Source organism: Cetorhinus maximus, chromosome 8, assembly GCF_964194155.1.
Source record: "Cetorhinus maximus chromosome 8, sCetMax3.hap1.1, whole genome shotgun sequence".
In the NCBI taxonomy this organism is placed as follows: Eukaryota; Metazoa; Chordata; class Chondrichthyes; order Lamniformes; family Cetorhinidae; genus Cetorhinus; species Cetorhinus maximus.
In genome coordinates this window covers 108,352,138-108,374,270 of record NC_135886.1, presented here as the reverse complement: position 1 = coordinate 108,374,270, position 22,133 = coordinate 108,352,138, and the positions used below count along the sequence as shown (strand labels likewise).

The window sequence follows — 22,133 nt, the reverse complement described above, 5'->3', positions numbered from 1 at the left end:
GGGCAGAATTTTGCCCTTGATGGGTGGGTGGGCCCGACCGACTTGGCGGCGGGCGGACAGCCGATTGCCGCCGACGAAATGGGCCGCGCTGCCATTTTGCGCAGGCAGGCCAATTAAGGCCTGCCCAGCGGGTTAGCGACTCCCGTGTAGAATGGGAAAATCGTTGCGGAGGCAGGCGTGTTCAGACCGCCAGTTCCAATGGGGAACCAGCAGTCTGTATAAAGAGTGGCCAGGCAGCCTCCTTGAGGCAGTGCATCATGGCCACTCACAGAGAGACAGGCTGCTCTCAGAGCACAGGAGCAGGAGGAGGGGGGGCAGTCTGCAGGATAGGCCAGCAGGGGGCCACTGTGCCCCTCGGTTCTCAGATGCCTGCCTTGCTGTCCTCCTCGAAGAGGTGTCCAGCTGTCAGGATATTTTGTATCCGGAAGATGGGAGGAGGAGGGCCCCCATGTCACCAGGCAGGCGTGGCAGGAGGTGGGTGAGGCAGTAAACGCCCATGACGATGTGTGGCACACAGGAATGCAGTGCCGCAAGCAATTCAATGATTTGCTGTGTTCTGGAAGGGTGACTACCATGCCAGCCTTGGCCATTTGACCCAGCAGGCAGCCTTAGCCTTTGAGGCCCGCCACACATCTTACTGTCGTTACTGCATTGGGCATTTGGCGCACGCTGGATGGGCAAACAGATAGTGACCATGCTTACATCAGCCTTAGTGGTTGAGGAGAAGATGGGTTCTGCCCGCAGCATATGTTGGTGTTTGTCACATTTGAGTAGTCTGGGGGCAACCTGCAGGGGAGGCAGCTGGACATATACTCAGAACTCCAACACATGTCATATTGATGGTGATGAGATGGTGGAAGGGGAGCCTCAAGGTGTCATGGCCAAGAGCCATCTGCAGGCCTTGGCGCCGCACCTAGTTGCGCCTCCTTGCCATGGGTGCTAAGACCCGTGTGTTATTCAAAGTGAAGGACGCCGAATGTGTCCAAGGTGTTCGTTGGGGGACGGGTTTAGGACCAGCCGCACTATCTTCTGGGGACTGATCACCAATAGTGTGGACAGGAGCCGCTGGAGGCCTCAGATTGGCCACTGTGGTTGGGGTGCGGCGTGGGCGTGCAGAGTACATGAGCGATCAGCCCCAATAAATCCTCTTCTCTGTTCTGCAGGCAAAAACAGAGCACAATATCAGGGAGTGCCAGAGGACTGGTGGTGGGCACGCCGTGCTGCAGCGCCTCACCACCTTCAAGGAACAGGTCATGGAGCTGGGGAGGAGGCAGACAGCCAGGGCTGCAGGTGGTGGCGAGGCTGGGGTGCAGCGGCCAGGTATTTGAGGTCCACAGTCCCATCCACACTGTCTCCCCACCATCCAAACCACCGATGGTTGCTGCAATCGTTAATGCTGCAACACTGCTCATTCACAGACTGAGATACTCTGACGTGTGGGTCATAAACAAAGGTCCCTCGACCCTTGAGGATGCGTGTCTCTAGCACCTTCCAAAGTCACCTTATCCCATTTGTGACTACTATCCCCATGGCCTAACATGCCATGGCATCGCTGCTTCTCAGCCAAAGACATTTTGCATCTTAGGAGGGTTGGTACCTCCACCACTCTTTCAATTAGTGCACCCCACATTACTCTGTCCAAAAGGTCCTCAGCACCTCACCTGTCAACCTCATGGCACTCAACTTAAATAAATGCCACCACGTTACTCATCCTGCGCCAAGGGGAAATGTTGCCTTTTGCCCACCCCACAACGGTATGAAGGTCAATAATATGACCTGTCAATCTCCTGTGCTCCACGGCAAACGTCGCAAGTGTTTGCAATGTTTCCTCATCACCGCAACTCTCCAGGCCAGCATGCATCCAGGTCAGGTACCTCTGCACTCTCCCCACTCCAATGGCACATAACATTCCATGTGGCATTCCTTAGGCCATCTGACCAGCCTGTCTGTTTGCGTGTCTAATGTTTGGGCCTCCTGTTGACTCTTTTCCATCCCACCAATGTTCATCTCCTTAGGGTCTTGAAGGGTGAGTGGCTTATGAGGCTGGTGGGGGGGAAAGGGATGAAAAGTGTTACTGACTGAACGCTAACTGATGCACTGTCCTTGTTGTTAATTTCAGCATCACCACCGCATGGCTGCGGCCAACAAGACTGGAGACCCCCCTCCACACCTGAGAGCCAAGACATACAACTTGCGGCACATCATTTCAGCCAGCCAGGCACCAGCGCAGCCACAAACACTTCGGTGGGGAATGTAACATCGGCTAGTGTCCCGGGTCACAGTGGAGAGGGCACTTCACAATCACTGGAGGAGATGGCTGGGACAGAGAGTGCCAATGGCGCCAGCAGCCAGAGGGCTGCAGGGGACCAGGCACCTGCTGAGTCCGGCACTGATGATGTGCCTCTGGAGATGTCACCAATGCAGCAGCTGCAGGACAAGCAGCAGGATTCGCAAGAGCATCTGGCAGGGTTGCATGGGGGTGTGCTTCAGTTGGTCTCTGCGGTGGAGGAGTCCAGGCAGAGTGTAAGTGAAGGCATGAACCTCAGGACAGAGTGTCAGGCTTCCTCCATTGAGAGACTGGTGACTCTCATGGAGAGGGGCTTCCAACAGATTGATCAGCATCTGATTGGGTTACGCTCGGACGTGCAAGCCCTCACAGTGGTAATGGCCACAGGTGGTCATTCCCAATGTGGGAGATATTCTGGGCACCAAGTGTCGGCGCTTGGTGCCCATCCATCTGTGGTGAGCAGGGAGGTCCAATATGACCTCATGTCGGCGCAACAGCTGCCTGTCATCGCTGCGAGGTCCTCTAAGGGCGCTCCGGATGAGGGCAGCAGTTCCTCCGCCCCTCTACCAGTGACCGTTGCATCCATTGAGGCTGCGACAACTGGGGAGGTGCCAGTTCTGGAACTGGCCACTCACTCCCAGGCGGAGCCATCGCAGGCTCCACGGGCAGAGGACGCCCACCAAGGTCATCGAGGCCAACAGGACAGCAGAGTCAGAAGGCTGTCTCATAAGCCACTCCGAGCGATAGGGCCGCACCTAGATGTAGCACCCGCAAACAAAAGCATAAGGCACGTTAGGCACTCCATGGATATGTTGCTAGTGATTTTGTGTTGGCCTTAGATTAGGGAACAAGTAGTTATGTTTGTAAGAGAGACATTTCTTTTTGATGTTGGACGGAATAAAGTCCAGTTTTCTGACATGGCTGAGGGTGTTTCCTTTGTGCTGCATTTGTATGTTTCACAGACATCTCATGAGTGTTTGAGTGGACATTGATGTTTCTGCACTAAGCCCTTAGTTGCAGCTGATGAGGTGGAAGATGTAGCACCTAAGTGCCATGTGTGGAAGCGCCAGGCAATGCTGGTCCTGCTGATTGATGTGTGTGGAGCTAGCTGAAGGTTCGCTGGATTAAATTGCCCTGGGTATCCCTGCCTCCTTGGTGTAGCAGCGGGTCCGCATGCTACCCCTCATCATCGCCCTGTGCTTCCTCATCCTCTGAGCCACTGCTGGATTCATCATGTGCAGCCTCATCCAGGGTGTCAAGGTCTTCATCATCAACTGCATCCCCCCTTTCCAGCGCAAGATTGTGCAGAGCGCAGCATACTACCACTATCACAGAGACGCGATCTGGGGGGTACTGGAGTGTGCCCCCTGAGCGGTCCAGGCAACGGAAGCACATCTTGAGAAGACCGATGGCTCTCTCCACCACAGCCCTTGTGGTGCCCTGGCTCCGATTGTAGCGCTCCTCAGCTTCTGTTCTTGGACGGTGGAGAGGCGTCATGAGCCACCTTCGGAGGGGATAGCCTTTGTCACCCAGCAGCCAACCATCCAGCCAAGCCGGAGCACTGAAGAGCCCCGGCATCTGGGAGTGTCTGAGGATGTAGGTGTCGTGGGAGCTGCCTGGGTACCTTGCACAAACTTGCAGAATCTGCTTCCTGTGATCACACACTATCTGCACGCTCATGGAGTGGAAGCCCTTCCTGTTGATGAAGGCACCGGACTCACCTGCTGGTGCCTTGATGGCCACATATGTACAGTCTATTGCGCTCTGGACGCGGGGAAGCCAGCAATGGCCACGAAGCCACTGGCTCGCTGTGCCTGACTTGCCTGGTCTCAGCGGAAGTGGATGAAGGTCAATGCCCGTCTGAACAGAGCGTCTGTAACCTGCTTGACACAAGTGTGGACAGCTGATTGGGAGACACCGCAAAGATCACCCACCGAGCCCTGGAAGGAGCAACTGGAAGGAGGGCAACTGTGAGCTTCAGAGCCGCTGGCATGGGGTGTCCACCCACAGAGTTAGGGGTGATCTCAGGGCCAATCATCTGACAGATATAGTTGACTGTCTCCCTTGAGAGGTGGAGCCTCCTTCAGCACTGCGCCTCAGTCAGATTGAGGTAGCTGCTTCGCCGCCTGCGTATCCTGGCAGGATAGTGGCGTCTTCTGCGGACCCTTCCACCTCAGACAACCTCTTGGCCCTGCACCTGGCCTCCCAAAGGTGGCTTCCCTGGAGGCTGATTGTCCACTTCTGGCCTCTTCCTTATTCTATCCCTCCCTTCCTCCTCAGAGGAGCTGCCTCCAGTGGAGATGTCAGACCCTATAACCAGGCTAAATGGAGGCCTCCAGAAAGCTGCAGGCCTGCAAGATTACTGTCCGCAGACTGGTGAGCTGAAGCTTCAAAGTATACAGAAATCTCTTGGAAATCGATGTGAACTGCTAACAATCACACAGGCAAGTTTAAAACACTTTCTGCATTAAATACTTCATGAGAAACATGAACAACCCCTCTGAGTCCACATATCCCGCCAGTGCATGAATTTTGATAAAAAATCACCTACCAGCCTGCCCGTTGGACCCATGCGCCGAGTCGAAGTTCGCACAGGCCCCTCAAAATCCTCGTTGATTGGCAAGGGCCTTAACAAGGCCTTTAATTTATGGCGGCCGCGTGTCCCACTTCATAGTGCGCCAGCTGACCTAAATTTCACGATGCCGCGCACTGACGTCGGGACGCTCGCACGACATTTTAAGCGCTGACGTGCGGGCTCCGCCACCTGCACGTCAGCCAGAAAATTCCGCCCCTTGTGTTTGGAGAAAGTGAGTGGATTTAAAGGTGAAGTTGTTCAACGTGAGAACAAGTTCAGCCAGGCAGAGGAGGGTGGTGGTTGATGGGAACTATTTGGGCTTCCATTCAAGGAAGTGGAAAGCCCCCAGACCATCCTCATTGTGGATGGAAATGTTTATGGATCTTGGGAAGGAGGTAGAGATGGGCTGTTCAGAATTGGGGGACTGTGAGGTTGGAGGCTGTGGACAGAAGATCTCTAAAGACTAGATCAGTGATAGCCTTGGAAATTATGGCTTAATAGATGTTAAGTAGAGGCAGATTTGACAAAGTGACCTCTACCTAGTAGCGTCTGAACGCCAACTCTGACACCTCTTCCTATTTCTCGCTGGACAAGAAGCCCACCATTGAACATCAACCCAACCAGTCCCCATCAACCATCACCCCATTCCACTTGGCTGAACTTGTTCTCAAATCAAACAACTTCTGCATTAACTCTAATCACTTTCTCCAAATAAAAGGTGGTGTTACGGAAACCCATATGAGTCCTAGCTATACTTGCTTTTTCATGGGATATGTGGAACACTTTTTGTTTCAATCCTACTCAGGTGCCCTCCCTCATTTCTTTTTCCAGTACATTGATGACTGACTGCATCAGTGCCATTTTCTGCTCGTCCTGAACTGGAAAATGTAATTAACTTTGCTACCAATTTTCACCCTTCCCTCGCCTTCACATCATCCATCTCTGACTCTTCACTTCCCTTCCTTCTGTCACCATTTTAGGGGATTAGGCTATTGATCAATATTCATCACAAGTCCACTGACTCCCACCCTGCTTCTTCTAAGGACTCCATTCTATTCTCCCAGTTTCTTCATCTCTATCGCATCTGTTCCGACAATGCAACTTTCCATAATATTGTGAACAATTTTGGGCCCTGTATCTCAGGATGTTCTGGCCCTGGAGAGGGTCCAGAGGAGGTTCACGAGAACGATCCCAGGAATGAAAGGCTTAACATATGAGGAACGTTTGAGGACTCTGGGTCTATACTCGATGGAGTTTAGAAGGATGAGGGGGGATCTGATTGAAACTTACAGAATACTGAAAGGCCTGGATAGAGTGGACGTGGGGAAGATGCTGCCATTAGGAGAGACTAGGACACGAAGGCACAGCCTCAGAGTAAAGGGAAGACCTTTTAGAACAGAGACGAGGAGAAACTTCTTTAACCAGAGAGTGGTGAATTTATGGAATTCATTGCCACAGAAGGCTGTGGAGGCCAGGTCATTGAGTGTATTTAAGAGGGAGATAGATAGGTTCTTGATTGGTAAGGAGATCAAAGGTTACAGGGAGAAGGCGGGAGAATGGGGTTCAGAAACGTATCAGCCATGATTGAATGGCAGAGCAGACTTGATGGGCCGAATGGCATAATTTCTGCTTCTACGTCTTATGGTCACTTCCAATGTGTGTACTGACGAAAGGTGACAGACATGAAATGGTAACTATTTCTCTCTCCACAGATGCTGCCAGACCTGCTGAGTATTTCCAGCATTTTCTCTTTTACTTCTGATGTGTCATCTTACCCCTCCACCACAGCTCAATCATCTCTGTTCCATCTCCTGCATGGCTGCTCTTACCCATTCCCCAATTCCCAGAGCTACCAACCTCTGCATTCAACAGATTATGTTGTGTCATTTCTGCCACCTCCAATATGGTGCCAACAAACATATCTTCCCCTCCCTTCCAGCCTACCTAAGGGACTTAGACATCTGCAACATCCTGGCACATTCTTCAATCACCCAATACCCACAGCACCTTCCCATGCAAGTGTGGGAGATGCAACATCTGCCATTTTACCTCCTCACTGTGCAAAGCCCCAAACATTCCTTTCAGACTAAACAGTGACTTACTTGCACTTCCTTCAAGTTACTGTACTCTACTCACTGTTCACGATGTGGTCTCCTCTACATTGGGATGTCAAATACAGATTGTGAGACCTCTTTGCAGAACATCTTGGTTCAATTCACAAGCATAACTTCAGGTCACCTGTCATTTAATTCTATGCTTCGACCTTCCAGTCCTTGGCTTCCTACATTTTCCAATGTAGCTCAGTGCAAGCTCGAGGAACAGGTCTTCACCTTTCAATTAGGCACTTTACAGCCTTTTGGACTCAACATTGAGTTCAACAATTTCAGATCATAATCTCTGCTCTTTTGGATGGCAGCTGTTGGTGGTGATTCTCCCTTCCCATTTACACCTTCTCTAGGCATATCCTTTGTTTCTTTACTTGTCCTGTTACTGCTTCATTTTGCCTTTCATTATGATCCGTTTTGTCATTTAATCTCTCCCGCCTTCCACCCAATCACAGACCTGCCTGTTTGTTCTTTCCTCCCCTTCCCCCATTTCCCTGCTTGGCTGAAAAAAAACTGTTACACCTCTCTAAATACTCCCAGTCCTGATGGTCACTGAGCTGAAACGTCAGTACAAATACTGGTTGCTCTGTATCAGACATGGTTGCACTGCGAACAAAGTACACTTTTGGTTCCATTGTTAGTTAGATATGATGCTGATGAGTGAAATGTTATCACCATCTCCTGGGGCCTTGCTTAGGGGGTCAGACTGCAAGTGCTTTCCTAAATTGGCCACAAATATCTTTGGTTTCAACCCAACTTTTTCATATGTTCCAAATTCCTTCAGTTGCCAATTCAGTGTTACAGTGCAGGATTTGTTCATTGTACAACCAGAATTTTGCTGTATCCTATCGCTGCATCTTCTTTGGAGATTCCTGCTCAAAGCAATGGATGGTTGCTGTATGTCCCAGCTGTTTGCATTAAATTTCTATTGCGTCACCTTTCTTGTGACCTGCTTGGCTGCTCCAATATAGGCTAACCATGTAGAGGTTGATCAGGTTGTTCAGTGAGCTGCCCACCAGATTATTGATGTGGGGCATTTGCCTCCATCCACTTGACCATTTCCAATCACCCACATGCTTGCTGCTCTACACCTGCTCCCAGTCTGGCAAAACTTGATTTTAAAATTCCCATCCTTGTTTTCAAATTTCTCCCCATCTCTGTGGCTTCCTCCAGCCCTACAACCCCCTGAGATTGTTGCACTGTGGATAGTTAGGACTGCAGCAGTTCAAGAAGGCAGCTCACCACCAACTAGGGTTGAGCAATAAAGGCTGACCCAGCCAGTGAAGCCCACATCCCGTGAATGAATTAAAAAAAACTCTTCCAATTCTGGCTTCTTGCATATCCCCAATTTCTATCACTCCAATATTGGCTCCCATGCCTTCAGTTGCCCAGGTATTAAGATCTGAAATTTCCCCCTACACTTCTTCCTTCTTTAAGTTACTCCTTAAAACTTACTACTTTGACAATGCTTTCCATCACCTATCTGAATATCTCTAGGCTGCTCAGAGCCACATTTCTTGGTAGCTCTCCTGTGAAGTGGCTTAGTAAATGTTACTACATTAAAGAGAAATGCAAATTGTTATTGTAGCTGGACTTACATATTCTGAAAAAACCACACTCAATGTGGTTCTTTTTTAAAAAACCAAGTATCTGTGCATTTAAAATTGCCCAACACTTGAAAAAACACAAGCAAAAGTGTTTAATACATTTCCTTTATTATGCAATAATGCACTTGCCCATACACTGATTTCAGAATCAAATACAACCCTGATGAAACTTGCTGTTTTTTCTAAGTTTACTAGTTACTGCAAATGTATAAATGATAACATATACAGGTTTCAATTACTCAAAAAATATAATCTGCAAAAATGCAATACAACAGCGTAATTTTCATTTGTTGCAATTCAGAGATAGTTATTTTTGTTCCCCTCACAGCACAAACTACCCAAAACAGAAAGAAAATTCCTGCACTTATTTACAAAGAAGCACCGATCCACAGTGCTGTAATTATTTATTCAGTTCAACTCCCGCTTCTAAATGCACTAAAATCTAGGGTAATTGCCCCCCCCCCACTTATTTCAGTGCTCACACATTTACCACAGTGATACATATAAATGTTGGAAGATTTTTATTAAGTGAAGCATTAATGCACTAAACGTATGCAACAAGCCTGTTAAATGATGGAAAAGGTAGTTTATAGTGTGAAGGAAATGTTTTCAGCATTTACTTGTTTAAAAGTCATTGACTTGTTATGAAGACTTTTTAAGATTGAAGACTATACTGAGGGGAGCATCCTAAACACAGTATATGGCTGGAATCTGAAGAAACAAGATTCTTACAAGTATAGAAGGTTTATATATTTCCTCAGTCATTTTAAATTTGTATTGGTTCACCAAAAATGGTAGCAGCAAGTCAATTTGCTTTAACTACACTAGAATTTAAAAAGGAATATTTTTGTAAAATATATGCAAACAAGTGCTTGTGAAGGAGTTTCCATGCAAATCAAAACTTGAAGAAATTATTGCTGCTAGGTTACCTTTGTATCATCGAGTCAATTAGAATTCCATATTGGAGGTAGCAAGGAAACCACCGTTCTATAGCATACTCTGTTGGCTGCTTACTGCATTGGCACATTTGTATACAATTAAGATTACTTGGTGGCTCAACTTTAGCCAGCTTGTAATGGGTTGATAAAGGATTACTTACATTTGATAAAAACATTAAAGTCTGCATCAGATGAGAAAAATGGCTGAACACCAGTACTAAAGGAGCCTTAGTGTACTGCAACTTAATATAACATCTCTAAGCCACAAAGTCAAAGCACAAGATACAATAAGCCAAGGTGTGGCGCAGGGAAATAGGAAGGAGCTATGATCTATGGCAATATAGGAAACTGGATTCAAACAAGCTTTGTTGGCCTATGCTGCCAGCAACTTGTAAGGCTTTACTGAATGTTATGGAGTAAAAGGGTCTTGCAATAGCATCTCTATGGCATGTGGAATGTCATTCTTTTTACCAGGAAATGATGATTCCTAAAATTTGCCACTTATTCTAATCCACCATTTAAAAAAATAAATTACTTGTGCAAACTTTGATTATATAATACTGAGCATAAGTACAAGTTCTTTTGCTCTTAAGCTTGAGCAGCCAACTATTCATATTTCTCTCCCTACAAGGGAAGTTCTGAAGCCTGTAGGAGAGCCTCAGGTCTGAAAATATGGCAAATTCCATTCTTGGTAAAATGACCTGCTGAGTACTTCCAGCATTTTCTGCTTTTATGCAAGATAACATTGACTATTTTAAATGTACATTATAATGATGCAGAGCAGCTCAGCCTCCATAGGTTGATCTTGTAACTATTTCATGGTATATTTCACCACACTCCAACAGGGTGAGATAAACTGGGACTCTGTCACTGCCGTACATTCTATAACATGAAGTACACTTTACAGAAAATATGACAGATCAAGTCCTATCTCGTACCTGACATACATAGACTTGACTCAATTAAGGGGTGTTCCTTCTCTTGTTTATTTTGTCTTTCTCTACCACAGCTCCTTCCTCCTGCCTCTTCCAATAATTAGTTCAGTGCAAAAAAATGAAGCAAACATACAACAGTCTTCTCTTTAAATAAACCAAAGATTCTGGCTGTGGTTCACATCAATTTGAGCTGTATCATTGATTATGAAAATTATTCAATGACTTTTTCAAAGCTATCTAGGGAAGAAAGCAACAGTACACAATTATTTCACTATTAAAAACAGGTACACTTGAACAACTCATTTTTCTACATGAATGCCATCTCTTTGAATTATTCAAATGCATTAGAACAAAAATATTGGAGCTTAATTTTTTTTAAGAAAGGATGATTTCCCTGCATATCTAGTTCAGCCCAAGGTGCTGTACTAAACAATGAGTTATTTTGCAATCCTGGCATTTTATAAATCTGCCTAAATGTAACAATCAGGCTACTGTCCAAATCTTGAAATATTTGATGGGTGCTGTGTGGCTAAATAGTGTGGATTTCAATTTTAATTCTGGAACTAACTCTTGTTTTCTTTCAAAAAAGGTACTTTGAAACATTCTACTTCAAATTTTGAAATTCCAGAGAAAACATAGGCTTTTGGCACAAAAACAAGTGTACATTTTGTCCTGTTTCCCCTCTTTTCCCAAACCTCACCTTAAAATGAGCTGAAGGTCTGTTTTAAACTGTGTCAAAAAGATGGAAAAGAAAATTCCATGAAAATTCCTGGAGCAACAAATGAACTATAGGCAAAACCAAACAAAACTCATTAGCCCCAATGATATTTAATTGCCCCTATGGAGCAAAGGCTTCAGAGCCTGCAATTAAGTTATAAAATATTTAATTTAGATGGGAAAAACTGACATTAAATGATACTTAAAAATAAATAGTAAAGGAGAAACGTAGTTTTTCTGATTTGTCAAAACATTAAAAAATTTAAATTAAACAGACAAATTTGTACAAATCTTCTTGGGTTACTGTAGCAAGTTAAAGAGGAAGAGCTGTGCTATATGTACACCAAAATTCACATATTTCAACAGATTTTTATTTAGAAATTGTAACCAGCTACATATGGACAATATTGTGTTGGCAGAAATTTATATAACATTCACAGTCCAACCTATATCAACAGTCTTCAGAATAGATTTTTCATCTTCGATGTAAAGCACCAAGTAGTGCAATTTGGAGCGAAATTATTATTGCAAGTTTGAAAAAGTCATTAAGCGCTAAGGACAGATAAACTTCAAAATGCATGTGGTTGAAAATTTATTGGTTGTCATTGTTTCAATTCTTTGGGGAAAGGGTGAAAGAAGATAACTTTCCCCATAGTTACTCACTAGCCACCCATTAAAGCTTCTGATTGAATTGCTGATCCCAGTACTTAGGACAGTGTAAAACAGGTTACCCATTGGTTCTTCTGAAATTCATTACTTCACAGAATGGTCAGGATTTTAAAAAATGGGTAGAAGTGTCCTATAAAAATGAGACTAAATACATCCCCAGAAACTTGCAGATCAATATCAAAGTGCACTACGTTAAATTGTGTGATGCAATATTCAGTTGCATTTAACATCCATGTTGTTAGCTTTGACCTCATCCTTCCTACGGTTATAACTTTTTTCATATTATGCAATTTGATACAATACATAGCTGCTACATCAGCACCTGTGCTTTTGTGGTCTGCCTTTGGTGGGTTAACTCTCACAATACAACATTTCTGCATATCCAGTGCTTGTTTACCATTGCTTAATTGTCCTATTAGAAATGTATTTGGTTTGCAAAACAGTCTCAAAACCAAACCTACAGTAAAAATTATTTGCAAACTTAGCTAGTCAAACTGTGCAATATTACCAAGAACTTGATTTGGAGTTGGGGGGAGGGGGGTAGGGGAGTAAAAGTCAGGGCATGAGAATTAAATCTTTAATTTTATTAACAACTTAACAGCTGAAGTCAGTAGAAAACAAGTTCAGGTATCATGAGTTCTTTCAGCTTAGTTAGTGGGATGTACAAAATAAGGAAATTGACTTTTATCACAGAAACCATGATTAAATAAAGTCATAACATTAACCTTTTTGATATCTGATATTTGGAGGAAATGTACACACGCCCAGAACTAGATGCGTAACTTATGCTCAATTGCTTCATATGCACATGCTGCATTCAACAGATGTTCCTAGTTGCATCAGAGCTATAGTATCCTACAACTTGTTGCTAGCAAGCAAAGCTACTGTATCTCTCCCAGATCATGCTAAACCTATTTCTGTGCTGTTAATGGAAAATTTAACTGTAATCAGAACTGTAATTAAACTATATCTGAGATCCATCATTCAGTGGTTCAAGCAGAATTTAAATGCTTCACTTAACCATTCTTCAACCAGCTTGCCCCAATTCAATAATGGTCAATTTCTCCAATCTAATCCATAATAATGAAACAGTTTGGTGACTGCAACTTTTAAAAAATGCTAGCTGCTTCATGATTTAAAATTGTCCAAAATAAACATCCCCAAAACATATGTATTAAACCTTGTTTCCAAATCTGACTGTAATTTTTATTTTCACACATTGTGAATTATGACTCTCATTCTGCACAGCAAAGCATTATGGTAACCCAATAACTGCTGCCAGACAACAACATGTAATACAATGCACCCAGTTATCATAGAATGAAATCTTTCTAAAATGGTCAAAAGGAACAGGAAGTAAACAAGACTGTTAGTAGCAACTTTCGTTTTATAAGTTTTGAATTGAAAGAGTTATCTGGCAGCAAGTTCCAGGTTAAAACCCAACTCAAGAGATTGGATACGATCTATGAACAGTTTAAGAATTTGTCTGAACCTGGCTGGGCTACCATCTTGCAATTCCTTTTCAGCTTTCAGTTCAATTGCTAATATTTATTGGTAACCTCTTGATCATTAATTCATTTTCCTGCTGTTAGGATCAGGAGTAATTTCAGTTATGTTCAGCAGTGAGAAGGAAAGAAATTGCACTGAACAGGTCAATAAATATCAACCTCTATTTAAGCCTGTTCAGTGGGTCGATGACCATTCAAGACAGATTGGATTGTATTCTACTCAGCATTTCCCCACATAAAATAGATTTTTGCATTTGACTGGAAAGTTAGATTGGGAATTATTAATATAATCTAAGTTCATTAACAGTTTAAAATGATGAATAAGCCTCGAGTCTTGGTCTACATTCATCTGCCTTCATCCAGGTATTTGGTGCTTACTGAACTTTGTGTTGATGCAGTTCCACTGTCTTTACATGAACTGCAACTGAGAGAATGGAGAAGGTTATTAGTTAAAAAAGTGCTTCCTAGTGTGAAAAAACATGAATATAGCCAATTTTGTTTCTATCTTTGTCAATAGAGAAAAAAGCTCATATAAAATTAATGGTTTAAGTGCAATATTTACCTGAGCCCCATTAACTGGTGCAAAAGGGTTAGTTGCCCTCATTACAGGCTGAGGATACATCATTGGGTGCTGTGTTACCACAGGCAGTGCTCCCACTGCAGGTACCTATGAGTGATATTAATAAGCCAAAATTAACCAATAAAAATATAAATAACTGATAATACATTCATGCAAATTTTACACAAAGAATAATGTGTTCCCAAGGAGTGTGAATTATTTCTATACTGCCCAAAGATTGGATGGGAACAAGTATAGAGTGACTTCTGGTCCTGCCAAATTTCTTTTACACAAACTTCCAAAATAAATGCAACAGTGCAAAGAGTTAATGAAAATTCAACAGAGTTCGCTCATTTAGTTCTAAGAGTTGCCTCATACAGTAATAGCATTGAGGTAAATCTAAAAACAAAGAGAAATCGAAGTTACTGTAGGCACTAAGAGCTCCAGGGCTTGCTTGTGGTACTATGCTGCACTCAAAACTACTACATTAAGTCTAGCCACATTAAGACCATTTAATTGATGCTTACAGCCCACCAGTGCTATCCATTATAGACCTTCCACTAATATTGTCAAAATTCTCAGTTAGCTTCAGAAAATCAGAAAATGAGTGAAATTTGCAGATACTTTGAATATTATCCTAGTGGAGCTCCCAATATTGTTAAAAGGGGATTACAGGAACTCTTCAGTGGATTGATGACCATCCACACTGCCCAATATCAAATAAACACACCAGTTACATTCCTATTTTCCACATCAGGAATTCTTATGGCCTCTCGAGCAACCTCAACCTTGTTCCTAAGGATTAAATTAAGTCTGCTGAAAGTAATTTTATTTTCCTTCAAGTGCAGCTAAGAGGGGAAGTGGGTGTAGCTGAAAGGAGAATAGAAGATAACTATGGCTGGATTTAAGTCGAGGTCCTGAGCTGAAGGGCAATATAACTCTCCTTGTGAAGTCTATGTAAAGAGCTACTAATTGCACAATTTGACAACTTATTTTCCCAAAAAGTTATTGCATATATATTCAACAGGTCAAATCAAAGGCTCCACAATGGCTTAGTGAGTAAATTCATTGCATGGTGCAATACTAGGCTAAATAGGTCATGGAGGTCCCAGGTTCAATCTGATTTCAGTCAAAGCAGTGCTGGTGCACTGTTAACCTCAGTGTCCTTCAGGATGGATGATGAGGGAATGATGACCACAGCAGAATAATAATGGGTCCTCACTTCTCATTTATATCTATTATTCCTTGCTAGTAAATCTGCATTTTAGGTCAAGGAAGGACAGAATCAAATATGATTGATGATAAAGCTTATGAGCTGTACTTGAACACATTTGACCGCCTTCAGGACAGGAAAGAATAAGTGGAAAAAATGTTTACAATTAGATACTCACCATTCCATATACAGGCACTTGAGATGTTGACACTGGGAACGACATTGGCGCGGGCACCTGCATTGCAATAAAATATCTGCTAAAAGACAGATATATCACAGTATCTTTACAGTGCAGGAGGCCATTCGGCCCAGAGTCTGCACTGACTCTCTGAAAGACTATTCCACCTTGTCCCATTCCCCTGCCTCATCCCCGTAATCGTGCACATTCTCTCTTTTCAGGTAGCAATTAAATTCCCTTTTGAATACTTCGATCAAACCTGCCTCCATCACCCTTTCAGGAAGTTTGTTCCAAACTGCAACCACCCCCTGGGTGAAAAATTGTTTCCTCACATCACTTTTACCCATTTTTCCAATTATTTTGAATCTGTGCCATCTAGTTCTTGATGTTCTCTTGAGTGAGAACAGTTTCTCACTATTTACCCTGTCCATACCCCTCACAATCTTGAATACCTCTATCAAGTCTCCTTTCAGCCTTCTTTTCTCCAAGGAAAACAGTCCCAACCTCTCTAATCTATCCTTACAGCTACAGTTCTTAATCCCAGGAATCATTCTTGTGAATCTCCTCTGCACTCTCTCCAATGCCTTTACATCCTTCCTCAAGTATGATGCCCAGAACAGGATACAGTACTCCAGATGAGACCTAACTAGCTTCTTATACAAGTTCAACATGACCTCCTTACTCTTGTATTCAATGCCCCTTTTAATAAAGCCTAAGATACCATATGCTTTATTAACTGCTCTCTCAACATGTCCTGCTGTTTTCAATTACCTATTATAACGTGGCAGATGATGTGTGCCAGGCGGACCAAATCCACGAGGGAAACTTGATCGGCTATCACAACGGTTTTGCAATTTGTATTTATTTCCAAATGTGTGTACTGAATTCAGAAATAATAAGTCCACCAAGACCTTTTGAGATTTTTTAAAAAGCTAAATTAAAATATTTATTAACAAAAGAAAAGATTTCAAGCACATACATAAGACTACAAATTACTACGATAAAACTCCTAAAATTCCCAATTAACCTGACTCCCAGTTACACCCCCTTTAAGGCAACGGTCCAAACATAGATTTTAGAATTTAAACAGATCCAGCAAATTAACACAATACCCTGGGCAGTGGAGTTCCAAATGACTTTTTTCCAGCTTCAGTAGGCAGCAGACTTATGCACAAATACTGGAGGCTTCATTAAGACTACTTTACATACTTCGGTTAGATCTCAAAATGCCTTCTTTCTCCTGACACATAGTCTCATTCTCCTTTATATATGTTTCTTTCTTTTTTAATATGTAAATTCTATTGTTTTGTATGTCTTTGAAACTATATCTTGCTCACAATATAAAAACTTTCATACTGCTACTATTTGTCAATAACCCTCAGGAAAAATAAACACATTCCTTCGCCTTCCTTATCTGACTAATTGTAAACAGACTAAAATCCTTTTGAAATCCAAAACTCCCTTCATCTATCTAAAAATGCAAATTCCCTTCACACCTTACATGCTAAACCAGCATCCATGTTTACTCATTAGCATGTCAAGCACCTAGCTTCCTTTGGTGAGTTCAAAGCATGCAGTCTACTTGACTCTAAATGTAATTAAATCACAAACAGGCAGACCTAACTATAATTACCCCATAAACCTATTTTACAATAAACCAGAAAAATATTATGAAAATTATTATACTTTCATGACACCTATGTACATTTACACAGTGGTCCCTCAAAATATTTTTAAAAATTAACCTCATTTGTGCCTCTACAAGAGGCTCAGAATAGAGGCTAATTGTAAACTAGCTTGATAACTCCTTTCCATCAGTTGCACAGGATAGCCTGCTAAAAATGTACAGCACAACAGAGGCAAGCAAAAAGAGGGAAGACACATTGCACAGGCAATAACTATGATCCCTTTTTACTGAAATAAAAGGAAAATATTTTAGAACTCCAGTATCCGCAGTAAAAAGTGCTAAAAAAACTCAGCAGGCCTGGCAACATCTGTGGAGAGAGAACAGAGTTGACGTTTCCAGTCCAATGTGACTCTTCTTCGGAAGAAAAGTCATATCAGACTCGAAACATTAAGGGCAGAATTTTCTGCCTGCCAGGTGGGCGGGCCCAACCCAATCTCCGGCAGGTGGGGAGACGATCCCCGCCGGAGAAGCAGGCCCCGCCGCCATTTTACGTGGGCGGGTCAATTAAGGCCCGCCCAGCGTGATGTCCGGCAGGAAGTGCTATGTGCTTCCGGTGCGGGCGGGGGGATTCACCAAAAGCGAGAGTGTGCATGCACACGAAAGAGCGCACATCTCCCTGAGGCTATGTGCTGCCTCAGGGTGATCACTTACACTTTTAAAAAAATTAAAAATAGAAAAAAAAATTCCCTAACTTGTCCCCCTCATGTGACAATGTCACATGAGATGGGACATGTTCATAAATTATAGTAAAACTTTATTAAAATTTTTTAGAACCCTGCATGAAACCTCATCCCGCCTTGAGGTTGGACGGGCAGGTCCTTTAATTGTTTAAATGATCCTGTGAATGGCCTCAATTGGCCGTTGACAGGTTAGCGGGCGCACAGCTGATTTTTCTGCCTTCCTGAAAATTTAAATGGGGCGGGATGACGTTAGGGGTTCCGCCCGACGTCACCCCGCGTCATTTTACGCATCGGAGAGTGGGCCCCGCCCCCTGCTCGCCGACAGCAAAATTCTGCCCTAACTCTGTTTCTCTCTCCACAGATGCTGCTAGACCTGCTGACCTTTTCCCAGCATTTTCTGTTTTTATTCTATTATAAGGATGTGCTTTTAAATAAAAAGATACAGGGCAACATAAAATATGGAGGAAAGGAGGTGGGGGGGTGGGGGGACAAGGATGGCTGCCACCATGCCCCCTGACCCCCAACCCGCCACCAGAAGCAAAGTTGGCATAGAGCCGACCTGCTCCATGCCAGCCTGCCCTGCAGCCATAATGCACTGCAGGCAGGCTAAATTGGGGCAGTATGGCACTTCCACCCTTCACTGGGCAAATCGGATTGATCGGCAGCTCCACAAGTGTATTAGTGGGCGCTGTCACAACTGTAACTAGGAATAAGCACACAGTCCTTGGATTCAAGAGCCAGGTAACTCCAGGGTCTTGGGCGGAGGTGGAGTGTTTTCAAGAGCACGTAATAGGAAGGGGAGTGTGGCGGGGGGGGTGGTGGAAGAGAGAGAAATACTATCTTAGGGGGGGGGGCTGCTTCCCAAAAAACAAAGGGCACCCCCTGAAGAGAGTAGCCCCCCCTTCTTTTGAAAAGATTTTAAAAAAAAAGCGGCCTGTCCACTCCCGCCCAACTGCCCACACAAACCATTTTATGGCTGGGGCAACGCATTATCGGGGGGGGGGGGGTCACCTGGCTTGTTAACAAACTCAATTGACCCCTATTTATTAATTTAAATATGGTGGACGATTGCCGATTTTGGCACCCCCCCACTTCCTGTATCATGGGGGTGAGCTGGGTGGGGGGGGTGTGTGTGGTGTGGGGGGCAGGGTTTTACTTGTCGACCTACCTAAAACACACCCAATGGGAGCACATAAAATACAGCCCACAGTTCCTTACTTTTCTTTTTCTGGCTGGATTATTTTTAAAAAAAAACTGAAACCCTCTAAAAGACAATGGAGGCTGCCAGATGGCTACAATATATGGCTTGCATTTCACCAAGAAGACATTCAACCCAAGGGGAGCATGAAAGACCCCACCTCCTGTAGGGCTTTACACTATCCTGAAACTTTGAAAATGTTTCTGAGATGAGATATCAGAATGCAATTACCTGTTCTAAAACAATGACTGCAGCAGATATGGACCAATAGAATTTCTCTGGAATATATAGCCAACAGAGTACATTAAGAGACTGCGTTACCAAGCAGGGAGAAACAGGCTGCAAAAGCTGTTTGCTCTCTCTCGCAAGTATTGTGCCTGGATTTGCAAAGTGACCATGCTTGGAAGAGAAATCTACTGCAAACCGAGATCTTTTGGGAATAAAATGTGGAAATCTGCTCCATACAATGACACCCAGAAGACAACTGACCAAAGTGGCCGCAGCATGGAATCACAGCATCGGGACCAACCAAAGAACAGCTAACCGTATATTCCTTGGTTTTATCTCCCTCACGAACTGTAAAAAAAATCATAAGCTATCCTTTTATTCTGCCATCCGTACCAGTGTGTGTGTTGGGCCCAAGGGAATGTTTGTGACCTATGTATGGTGGTTGTGATTTACCTAGTTTAATTTGAGAAACAGTTTCATTAAACATATCTTGTTCTTTGTTTAGTCCAGGAAAATCTGTCTGACAATCTGACAGCATAAAAAGTGGGACTGCTGCAGTATTGGCAAAGCACATCCTTTCTAAATTCACAAAAAAAACCTGTTATGGTAGAATAGGGGAGTAATTGCACCCCTCCTCACGTGGTCATAACAGAAATCTGGGGGTTCGAGCCCAGGGTTGACCCCACAGATGTAAGAGAGAATTGGAGTGGGGAAAGTAAAACGTTCCCTAGAAGCAATAAAAAAAAAAACTGCTATACAAGTTTTCTTGGTAGAGTAGGGGCGTCATTTTAGCCCTCCGCATGTGGTCGTAACAATCCCTTTTTACTGCTTTGGTACCATGCCTCATCTTAAATTTAGCTAAGTAATCCACATGTTGCAAGTTTATAAGAATCTGTCAGTTGCAATCTCAGAGAAAGATTGGAGAAATGCATGAAGAAAATCTTTAAAAATCATCAGCTATTAACTAGATATGTTAAAAAAGTTCTATAAAAAGAAGAAACAGGAACATGGAGGCACTTTTACTCATTTCCCCATTGTTCTGAGTGTTTGGGAAATGAATGATGGAAGGAAGGTCATTGATGAAGCAGCTGAAGATGGTTGGGCCTAGGACACTACCCTGAGGAACTCTTGCAGTGCTGTCCTGGAACTGAGATGATTGACCTCCAACAGCCACGTTTTCCTTTGTGCTAGGTATGACTCCAACCAGTTGAGAGTCCCCCCCCCGCCCCCCCCGATTCCCATTGAGTCCAGTTTGGCTAGGGCTCTTCATTGCCACATTCGTCAAATGCTGCCTTGATGTCACCTCACCTCTGGAGTTCATCTCTTTTGTCCATGTTTGAACCAAGGCTGTAATGAGGTCAGGAGCTGAATGATCCTGGCGGAACCCAAACTGAATATCAGTGAGCAAGCTATTGCTAAGCAAGTGCCGCTTGATAACACTGTTAAAGACACCTTCCATCACTTTACTGACGGCTGAGAGTAGACTGACAGCTTAAAGAGGCTATTAAAGGGTTAGCTGTCTTTGGGCTCTGAATAGAAGTTTGTTTTTGTAAGAGATTAACTACTTGAGGAGATATAAAGGCTTTGAATGGATTTTATGAATTGGAATTTTTTGCCTGCTATCAACCGTGTAGGAATGAGAGCTGTATTAGATTACTAGAAGTTTCTTTTTCTATCCACATGGCTCCCGAGGTCTTCCCATGATGGATACTGGGGTGTATGGCTATGAAGGTGGCATGGAGGGTATGTGGGGTTATGGGGTGGGTGGGTGGAGGGCATGAGTTGACACTGAGAGCATGAGGGGCCATGGCTGGGGGGTGGGGGGGAGAGGAGAAGGAGTTGGTTATGGTTGACGGCTAGAGAGCCTAACAACTTCTAAAATAACTAGGATGAAGCCCCAGAAAACCGAGGCAGGCCTTTGAACCAGCCCGCAACGGCAGTCGCCTGCCTCAGCTCTGCTTGCGGGAGAAATCTGTAAACAACTCACAAAGGTTAGCATGAATAATGGGCTATAATAATGAAGGAGCAAGCTACCTAAAGGCAGCTTGGAAAAAAAAGCAACATTATGCAACAAATCAATTTATATGTCTTGTGACTGTTCTTAACTCCCTGCTCCTGCTAAGCATAAGGTACTTGGCAGCAGGATGAATAGGGGACTTGAAAATCAGAAATGAGTCATAAAGACCAGCCTCAAGATTAAAACAGTCCTGCAAGAAGTATTCAACTCATAGCTAATGTCTGTAGGCACTATTTTGCTTTGAGAGAATGATGCAAATAGAGATTGCTAAGGCTGTGAAATGCCAGTTATAGATTGTAATAGGAAACATGTTCTTGCTTGATTCAAAGTAAATTAAGCTGTTATCAATATCTCAGTCCACGGAACCTAGATTTATGAAATTCTAAACATACCATTGGTGGGACATTCATTGGCACTGCACTCCAGGAGGTTGATGTAGTGGTCTTTGGCTGCCAGTTTGTTCCTCCTGTCAATTTCCTTTCCCCACTCTGGGTCCACTGCTGATCCATTCTAAGGCACAATGAAATATAAAGTTCAGCTTTTGTAGGAAAAGAAACAAGAGGTAGCTTTCACTTCAAACAATAGTTGACATCATAATGTTTGCTGTATCCTGTGGTCCTGGAATGCAATTTTCATTGTAGCTGTCAGTTGTTACAGTTACACCATTTCCTGTTGCAGGCACTTTTTTGCTAAGGAATTGAAGGGCCTTCTCCTGTAAATGTGCAAAATCCAGGATGAATCGGTGAGATGGATTTATGGTTTTAAAACAAAAAGGGGGACACTGTTGCAGGGAAAACAGGCATTAATATAAACTACTTGTTACTAGTGCACTCTGGAAGTAGTTACAACAGGTAGACACATTGTCTTTGCTAAAGGCCCTCACATGATTATTTGGATGTAATGGTTTGTGACAACCAAGTCTGGTAAATGGCACTGGACTTGGCTTAATATATCAAAGTGGCTCTTTAATGCAAACTGCTCTGAGTTAATTATCCTACCAGGCTTACTCTAGGTGCTAATTCTATATTTGAT

At 43.6% G+C, this 22,133-nt stretch overlaps 1 protein-coding gene across 8 annotated transcripts in view; it reads right to left on the bottom strand.

Annotated features, from left to right (window-relative positions):
- Positions 1–11,513: 11,513 nt before the first annotated feature.
- The window catches only part of LOC144683868 (phosphatidylinositol-binding clathrin assembly protein), a 148,945-nt gene continuing 138,325 nt past the window's right edge, over positions 11,514–22,133 (bottom strand). For 7 of the 8 annotated variants that reach the window (XM_078547382.1, XM_078547385.1, XM_078547387.1 and 4 more), the window contains 4 exons: positions 21,494–21,611; positions 15,292–15,348; positions 13,904–14,008; positions 11,514–13,765 (listed from right to left, as the gene is read on the bottom strand). In XM_078547382.1, the coding sequence (XP_078403508.1) occupies positions 13,751–13,765; positions 13,904–14,008; positions 15,292–15,348; positions 21,494–21,611 (295 nt within the window). In that variant the 3' untranslated portion in view covers positions 11,514–13,750. The remainder of the gene's footprint in view (positions 13,766–13,903; positions 14,009–15,291; positions 15,349–21,493; positions 21,612–22,133) is intronic. The other variant, XM_078547384.1, reaches the window with a different exon arrangement.